Source organism: Tigriopus californicus, chromosome 1 (assembly GCF_007210705.1).
Source record: "Tigriopus californicus strain San Diego chromosome 1, Tcal_SD_v2.1, whole genome shotgun sequence".
NCBI classification, from domain to species: Eukaryota; Metazoa; Arthropoda; class Copepoda; order Harpacticoida; family Harpacticidae; genus Tigriopus; species Tigriopus californicus.
The window spans coordinates 3,782,911-3,791,927 of NC_081440.1; the positions used below are offsets into that span (position 1 = coordinate 3,782,911).

A 9,017-nucleotide genomic window follows, 5' to 3' on the forward strand; every position below is an offset into this window, starting at 1 on the left:
ATGACAGTTCGTCCAAAATTGTCGAACATTCCACGCCTGATTGTCATATGTCATAAATCTGACTCTCAGTCCCACCCAAAACTGGCCTACTCTTGATACAATGGTTTGGCATACCTGCCAATTCAACATTCACATTTGAGTTGGTTCTGCTTGGAGCAAAATTAGGACTCTGTACTATAATTCTCATCAAATCCCGAGGTGAAGTTCTCTGGTAAAGATTGGTTCGGATTCCTGCACTCCAGGCCCCACTTTTCCCCTCTCCTGGACTGCCCCGCCCCCTTGACCCACCCCTGTTTGACCGTGATGGACTAGCGTCAAGGTTAAGGCCGTAAGTAAACCCAGTCTTTTGGCTTAGTTAAAAGTAGTTAAAAGTGAAGCAAAAGATAAGTCAAACAAACGTCTAGGTTGACCTATGAAGAATAAATGATAAGATTGCTCTCTGAGTGTGTGAGTAAACGGATTTGGAATGACGTTTTTTGCCGATTGGCCGACATTTATGAATTTCTAAGCCCTTAATGTCTTTTAAGTATTCTATATTTCTCTTGTCTTTTAAACAACAGCAATGGCAAAGAAAGCAAAAATATCTCCTTGTTTTGGGGACAGAAAAAAAACCGAATCGCCTTTGGGCAAAGAAATCAAATGATTCGTTCCTGCTTTTCAACCAGACAAATAGGTGGGTGGTTGTTTTTATCCGATGATAAGCCAAAATCAAAGTTGTTTGTGGTGAATGCCAACTTCTTGAGATGGTCGAGTTTCTATCTCCAAATGCGTCAGGTTGGCGTGAAACTCTCAAGGACGTCAGTTAGCATTGAAGGCATTCAAGAGCATTTTCCACGTTTTCCTCGGCGATTTGTGATCTTGATCAATGTTCAAACACACTTTGAAGGCAATAGTATGTGCATTACGAGACACACACGTTCAAGACCGCCAAGACTTACTGTGGAAGGCATTAGGTTTCTGCCAAACCGGTCCCGCCATCATATTCCGTTTTGTTCACGATCTATCTGGACGAGGCCAAGCTGACTCAGCCACGCATATTTAGTGAGTTTGATTGAAAAGTTTCTAGACGGGTTGCGTCCACGACATGTGAGTGATACATACGTGATACTACATGTATTTAAAGAGGGATCCTTTACTGATGAGACAGCTTCGTTGGGCCGGATGTGAGACTGTGTAAATTTAGCATCCTTTTATCGACACGATCAAGTCGCCTGCGATGTGTGCTGGAGGTGCTGAATCGATCCGTCTGTTCTCGTTTTCCAGTTGATTGGTGGAAAAAGTCACACCATGATGTATGCCTCGTGAACAAGCTCAGCCCTGCGAGATCTGTGAGTGTGGTTGTGTGAGAATATCCAGTGTCTCTCTCTCGAGGCTGACTGACTGAGCATGAATTATCTACGTGAACTTCTCTACCGACCGAAAAGGTCGGACAAGTCCCTGTTGGCTCGGTTCTATTTTGCGGACTTGAATCTGAATGCCGTGGCCGCGGAGTTGGACTCGTTTGATGGTCGGAAAGATCCGGAGCGATGCTCATGTTTGGTCAACAAGCTCCGGAGCTGCCAAGACAAGTTACTGAACATTTGCCACAAAATGTTAGAAGAGATCGAGCCGGGTGTGACGGGCAGAACCCGGGAATTTCGGGCCAAGTTTCCAGGTAAGGAAGGGTCTACTGATTGCTGTTGAAAATCCGTACTTTCCAGGGATTCATTTGAGTCTGATATTGTGATATTGATTCGACGAGTTGTCCTTTCCAGACGACATCATGACCGACAACTTGGCCGGTCAGTTGTGGTTTGGGGCCGAGTGTTTGGCTGCGGGTTCGTCCATCATGAACAAAGAACGCGAATCGGACGCGATGCGGCCTTTGGCCAAGGCCGTGACCAAATCGTTGGACAAAGTCCGCGAACTCTTGCGTGAGCAGTGCCTTTCTCCTCAACCGGAGTACTCGGAGAAGATTCGGGAGAACCTTAAGATCTTTGATCGTCTATTTGCGGAGTTTGAATACAAATACGTTCAGTGTATGGTCCATGTAAAGACGATCAAAGAGTATGAACTTCATCAGGATCTGATCGTTCTCTTCTCGGAGACCCTGAACCGAGCCCTCCGGAACGACATGATCACGCAAGATACGGTGGACTTCTACGAGCCCAGTCTCATGTTTGCCATTCCGCGATTGGCCATCGTTTTTGGCCTGCTTTTGGCCCCAGGAGGTCCATTGAACGTCGATCGAAGTAGCTCGGACTTCCCGGAGCTCTTCCTTCCGTTCAAGAACCTTTTGCGGAAGATTCGCGAGCTCCTACTTACCCTCGCCCCCCATGAGGTCCTCGTCCTGGAAATGCTTCTCTGTCAGCAAGAAGAGCCCGCCAATATTAGTAACAAACTCAAAGAGGTCGAACACAAGCTGGAAAACCAAGAGAAATCCGTGGAAAGCAAGGTTCAGGCCGACCGCCTTCAAGAGAAACTCTTTCAACCCACTCAAGCCCAAAGTACCTGTGATCAATCCGTCGCCTCATCCTCGTTGTCACCACCGAATCCTGGGAGTGAGGATGGGCCTGAAGTTGTTCGTGATATTCTGGATCAGGCCTTGATCACCATGTTCGAAGACCTGGCCGCTGATGACGCCTTCCGTCATGTCACCTCGTCCATGGAGAGTTCCGTCCACTTGTCCACCTCCACGCCCGCATTAGAATCGGCTGCCGCCGCCGGTGCCGCTTCTGAAAACCCCAATGTGATCGAAATTGATTGCACGAACCCGGATGTCCGAGTCAGCCCATCGAGACGGGTCACACCCACACTTCCCACCGAACACGAGGACACTCATCCCCTCCAAAATAGTGAGAGGCCGGGAAAGGGAGCTGTGGCTACCTCGTCGTCCTCGGGTCCCAACCCGCCGTACAGTCCCCGTCCTCGCCCCCGTCTCAAGAGACATAATGCCAAACGCGATAGCCGGAGAATTCCCATTCGCTATCACAAAGACCGAAGAGCCAAGTTCAAGTCCACTGAAGACCTTCTTCATCGTCTCTACGTGTGCATCTCTGGAGCGGCGGATCAGTTGCAAAGCAATTATGCGGGCGATTTCAGAGCCATCCTTCGATGCGTGTTCCTGGTCAATGCTTCAAAGGATGAAGATCCGGAGGAGGAGGAGGAGGACCAAGAGGACAACAGTCATCTGGATCCCGCCTCCACCTCCTCGGAAATGACCCTCTCGCCCGTGGACGAGGACGTGGAATCGTCGCAGGTCGATGGCCAAGAGGAGCGCGTGGTCCCCACATCCCAATCTCTGCCCAACGAGTTTCCCGTCGACTTGGGAACCGACGCACTCCAACACGAACTTAGTCAGCATCTGGCTCAGGAACACCTCCGATCCGCCGGTTCACACGATGACCTGGACGCCTCTAGTCTTAGTAGCGGCACCCAAGGAGGATCTTCCAGTCAAGCTCAACAGGGAAGTATCTACGCTCAGAACATCGACCTCCATCTCCAGGATAACGTGGACGATGGACCGGTCTCCGTTCCATCCACAACCAGAGAGGAGCTTCGAACCCAAGTATTCTATCAACCTGAGCCCACTCTCCTGGACATTGCTACCGGTGGTAGCCCTGACCAACTGCCACCCGAGTCCGTGGGTCAAGAGGCCACGTTTGTGGCCGGCTATCGTGGTATCATCGAGAGCCCACCGGCTTGGATCCCGGATGAGCAGGCGCCTTACTGCATGGGATGCAAGGATGGCTTCACGCTCTTCCGGAGACGTCATCATTGCAGGTAAATGCGATCCAAAACACGAGGATTGGGGAATTGAGGTTGTTTTAAGTTGGGCCAGGGCTAATTCATGAATTTAAGTTCGATGTAATTTGCGAGCCAACTACAGGATGTAAGTAAGGTGCCTTTGTCTTTTGATGACAATTGGATGATTAACTAACACGTGAATCATGAAGCGATTAACTTTATTTGATAAGCAATGTAACTGCCCTTTAGTTTTTGGCATTGATTAAAATGCAGTGAAAAACTGAAGCCCGTTAGAACTGGTGGTCTAGAAATCATAATTTTCTTCATGATTTTGTATCGGAGTAAGAAGGAAGAGCCTTATTCATAGTGTTGGCTTTGATTATTGAAACCGCCTAAAACTTATTGTTAAAATTAAGGCTTCGTAAATGCCGATTCAGTCTTATTTCTCCTGATATAGTTGAAATTTGGTCTACTCCTTGTGTGTGCTGCTTTTGGCAGTTTTAAGTGGAGCAATGGTCCTTTTTCCATTCCCTTGAAAATAAATTGTTCCCCTTTGTCTGAGTGATAAGAAACGGTCTTGTCTGAACTGATGTGCTTCAAGAACTAAACCTTTGATTGGAGCACATGCTCATCTCCATCGTTTGACATGTCAATCCTGACTTTTTTAAAGCAAGCACAATCACCAGAAAGACAAAGAAACGTGCTCCTTTGAGGTGGTAAGGACTTGATGGTCGCAAGGCAGAGTTGAATCGTTCTCAAGACAGGGATTCGGATTTCAGTTATTTTTCAAGGGCCTGTTCTATTTCAGATCTTAAAAAGTCTTTCCTGGCCTTAAGAATTCATTTCTTATTTGGTTTGTCATAACCTTTTCAAATTAATACTGGCAAATACTGTACAAAGATTTTGTTCTGTAAATAGTCGAAGGTCCTAATCACAAGGGACATTTATGACCGCCTGCCATGTCCTCCAAAGTCATTCCTCGATGTATCCATGTTAAATGCCGAGTAAAGTAATTCACTTAGCTCAAGAATATGGGGTGCTGTTCATTACAAATGGGCCAGATTATCTCCTTTTTTGGCCCTAAATTAATACCCATGGAGTTGTGAGGAAAATTACGCGTTTGGAGATCATTATCCTAATGTACTTTATTTTTCAGGAGCTGCGGCCTGGTATTTTGTAATCGATGCTCCTGCCATTCCCTGGCACTTCCGCAATTTGGTATTGATAGACCCGTGCGGGTGTGCAATCGCTGTCACGTGATTTACAAGTTTCCGGAATCCAACGATGATGTCGCTAGTGAAGCTCGAAGCCCGCAGCAATCTGAACGCCATGGTGCGAATGGGAATTCTTGGGCCCGTAATTTCGGCATGGTCTCGTGAGCCAAACTGACTCCTCGACTACAACACAATCATTTACTATATACCCTGATCCATTACGTTGAACTGTTGCTTTTTCTGTCTCCCGAAGAGAATGATACGAATTCAAACCTGAGTGAAAACAAAGCGAATAAAAAGAGAACGAATAGCAATGACAAGAATCATAAACATCGAAGTTTATTGTGATCTGAATGAATATTTTTGTTTGTTTGATATTGACGAAACACTGGAATATCGGAAATAGAACACGGGAATGTCACGACGGAATGCACGGGCATTTATCAGAAAAAAAGATAACCAAAGCACAAAGTGGAAGACCTCTAAAGGAAGTCAGCGCAAGGATTGGAATGGGAGTAAATGCGTTGTTGAAAATGGGTCTGTAAATCAAAAATATGATATCTACCAATTCAGTCTTCCAGTTTGGTCTGGAAACTGCCATGTGTGACGTTTAAGCCTGATTTAAGGGCCTTTGTCGAGTACCCTTTCATGGTCTCTTCATTACATCACAGTTGACTAGATGAGAAGAAATGTTTAAAAAAGAACGAAAGGGAAACAATCCCAGCCTTTGTTTTTTTTGAAAAGACGACTTGTCGCTGGTCTTTGCATTGAGAATAAAGATCACCGCGAATTCAGAATTTGGCGCGCAAATGTGAAGTTGATCATGGTGGCAAAAACAGCTGTCAGAGTCCAATGACCCAGAAACTGACTAATACCAGAGCCACGGCACGTAAGTACATCCTTGTAATAGACGTGATCTTCCGGGGGTGGGTCTCCAGTGCGGCAGGTCTCGCCTTGCAAGGCGAATTCCTCGCCACAGACATTGTCGCAAGGAGGGCACACCAACGATCCGGTGTGGAGCCAACTGTTGGCCATTAACGAGATCTCGATCTCTTGTTGAGGGTAGAAGCAGGTGTAGGTGTGATTCAGCACCATGATATGGAGTCGCCTATTCTGACACAAGTACTGATAGCAACCTGATCCCCAATGCTGCCATTGCCGGACTTGATGGCAACTCCGCTCTTCCCACATTTCGTTGGTATGGTCGAAACATTTGGATTGATGCCCGTAGTGTTCCAAGGCGAAATTCCGATCCATGTCTGCAAGTTAAGTGTGGATGGGTCATTGTTTCTTTTTTTTTTGTTCAGATCAAGGTAAGAAAGCTCTGTATGCACTCAAGAGGATCCGGACAAATGAGCTCCAGAGCCTCAACTTATCCTCAGAGACAGAGGTGTATTGAGTAGCTATCCAATTATGAGGTCCGTGGAAATCTGAATGAATCAGGATTTTTCCCGGAACAATCTCACAGGCTCAATCAATGTAACGTCCTCGGAGGCGGTAAAGCGCTCAAAGATTAATCCGTCTTGGATTAATTTGGGATGCTGCACGGGAGGTTTGCCAGACTATGTACAGTACGTACATACGTAGTACGCACAGGTACTCGATGGGCCACAATTAGTGAATTTCAAGGGGAGTAAATACATTAGGACTTACTTGGATTATTCTCCGTGTACATGCAATGAGATCCACGGACCACCACGTTATTCGATCGCCATGTGAACTCTTGGATGTAAGGGCAGTAGTCGGCCAATGCCACAGACCCGCCAAAATACCCTACATCTTGACTAGCAATATGTGGAATGCTATCGAAGTTCTAGAAAAAAAGGAAGTAGTTTGATATTATTATTTTTTACGTCGAGCATCCATTTGACAAGTTATCCCCGGGTGGCATCTTTTTCAACGATACCCGACAATCATTGTCTCGAAAGGATGATTATACTTTCAATAATAAAGCTAATCCCTCTATATGATCTCTCACGGGATTTCTTGCATAAAACCAATTTCACTGACATTGATCGCTTGATAGCATTGCCCAACTTGCGAGCCTCTCATCTGTCTCTGTTTCCATCTAAAAAGAACATTGACTTCTTTTGAAGTCTAGCGATCACAAAGGTTGGATTAAAGGGCTTGAAGATTGGGAAAAACTTCGGCTTGAGTAGCCTCCAACTTGAAAAAGAGATTGATCTCGGACCGTAAATTGACATTTTCCGAAGGGGTTTTGTCAACTTTTGATCGTATTCAATCCGTTTCGATCGGCCTTGTTAAGATTTTTCCAGCCAAGGCCTGTTCCCGCATTGCTATGTCTATCGAGAGCATGGTGGCACCCTCCTGAACTAACATTCACGGTCCTTTTTATGAGCCTGTACTGCAAGTATCTTTTACCATGTACTTTCAGAAATGCCACCATCACATGCATACATATTAAGTCATTGAATACCCTTGGTAGTCCCAAAAGTGCCCGTATCTCATCCATCTGTTAAATGTCTTGCTAATACTGTACAGATGCAGGCACTTTCAAGTAGATCATCTGGTCCTCCGAGGATCTCTCTCTCTCTCTCTCTCTCTTGCGTGCTTGACACGAATATCTTCTCTGTTCCCTAATCAAGGCCTTAATGAAAGTGTTCCTCTCCGCCAGTGACGTGTGGTGGATCAAGTATCTGACAGGGAAAGAATGAAACGAACGACTAAAGTTCTAAGCCGTTTTAAAGCTCTCCAATCTTGGGAATGAATTCATAAACTTTTAGGACAAATTATAATACTGTTAATGGAACGTCGCACGGTATTACCAAACTTCCAGGATCAATTGTGTCACATATCATTTTCAAATCCCCAGGGACGGAGAGAAGATCTTCGCCTGAAGCCCTTGGATTCCGGAGAAATATTGTCAATGTTTATAAAGAGAAATTACGTCTCAACTTTTGAGAAGATGGAGGGATTAGGAGTTGATTGGTACCTGGAAGTGAGCTGGAAGTTCGTGCTCATGCTGGACTAGATTACACAAAGCCACACTGGATCGGTCATCCGTGCATTCGGTTTCCAAGGGATCCCGTTTGACTTTGTTACAAAACGGGTGAATGCTCTTGCCCCCTCTTTGTCGTAGTTGCATCCACTCCATGCAAGACTTTTGGGCGAAATCGCATCCCAAATTCTTGCCCCATGTCAAATCATCGGCCATGTCATAATTGGGCAGGTACCATCCGGTATCTTCCATTAAAGCCATTGTAATCCGAGAATAAATCGGGTTCTGTGTGTGCGTTCCGGTCATGGCTTCATTCTGAAATGGAACGGAAAATTAAAACTGCACATCGATATCTCGAGAGATCCGAACAAACAGGAACTTTTTAAAAAATTATAATTGTTCCATCTTCATAAGGATGCTTCATTTGCCTAGTCAAGGACTTACACCCAGAAATATCTCCAGAAGTCCATGATGGTGTATCTAGTTGATGCCAACCCTTGTTCCTCCCAAAAAGTGTGTAACAAATTGGAACTGAGATCTGGAACTTATCCTCACTCATCTGCTAGTTTTGGATTCAAAGCGAATGCGCGTGGCATTCCATTCTATCGTACGTAGAATGAAAACCATACCACTATTTTTCCAAAGCTTGCCAGTTTTGTCAGACACCCTAGACCTAGAAAATGACAAGCGAGACGTACTTCGAACAGACGTTTTTCCCAATGGGTGAGAGCTGTCCCTTCTTCACCCTGATCTTCAAGTTCGGCTCCACTGAGATTGGCGCAACCGTAGTGTTTCTGAACCTCTTCGCGGACTCTCGGTGTCACCACGACTTGGACTTTTTTGCGAATCGTTCCATTTCTGACCTTCCACTCGCGATACTCCTTGCGGATGACCCGGTCGCTCCATTGGCGCGTTTGTAATCTAAAAGCCAAAACAATATTGAGAGTGACCCTCGTGTTCCATAACAGAAGCCCACACCAGATTCCCTGTTGTTTCCCATGGAAACGGAGAATTTTGGCCATTCCCTAGAGCTAATTAACTTTAAATTTGAACCAGCATTGGTATTTGCTGGGAGGTATTTGCTAATCATTACTGAACAATCTACTCTGGATTCATTC

At 45.7% G+C, this 9,017-nt stretch overlaps 2 protein-coding genes and 1 long non-coding RNA gene across 4 annotated transcripts in view; 2 read left to right on the forward strand and 1 right to left on the reverse strand.

Annotated features, from left to right (window-relative positions):
* Nucleotides 1-137: 137 nt before the first annotated feature.
* LOC131893168 (lateral signaling target protein 2-like) lies at nucleotides 138-5,270 on the forward strand. The gene is made up of 4 exons (XM_059243130.1): nucleotides 138-328; nucleotides 1,264-1,654; nucleotides 1,755-3,762; nucleotides 4,883-5,270. Exons 2-4 carry the CDS (start codon nucleotides 1,387-1,389, stop codon nucleotides 5,103-5,105), a joined length of 2,499 nt encoding a protein of 832 aa, XP_059099113.1. The 5' UTR covers nucleotides 138-328; nucleotides 1,264-1,386; the 3' UTR covers nucleotides 5,106-5,270.
* The window catches only part of LOC131893174 (leishmanolysin-like peptidase), a 29,581-nt gene continuing 25,818 nt past the window's right edge, over nucleotides 5,255-9,017 (reverse strand). Inside the window, exons 7-10 of the mRNA XM_059243142.1 lie at nucleotides 8,598-8,820; nucleotides 7,894-8,214; nucleotides 6,594-6,753; nucleotides 5,255-6,199 (exon numbers count right to left, since the gene is read on the reverse strand). Of these exons, the coding sequence (XP_059099125.1) occupies nucleotides 5,721-6,199; nucleotides 6,594-6,753; nucleotides 7,894-8,214; nucleotides 8,598-8,820 (1,183 nt within the window). The 3' untranslated portion in view covers nucleotides 5,255-5,720. The remainder of the gene's footprint in view (nucleotides 6,200-6,593; nucleotides 6,754-7,893; nucleotides 8,215-8,597; nucleotides 8,821-9,017) is intronic.
* Nucleotides 5,772-9,017, forward strand: part of LOC131893184 (uncharacterized) — a 7,909-nt gene continuing 4,663 nt past the window's right edge. The window contains exon 1 of one of the 2 annotated variants that reach the window (XR_009374642.1): nucleotides 5,772-5,829. This is a non-coding gene — a long non-coding RNA (uncharacterized LOC131893184). The remainder of the gene's footprint in view (nucleotides 5,830-9,017) is intronic. The other variant, XR_009374643.1, reaches the window with a different exon arrangement.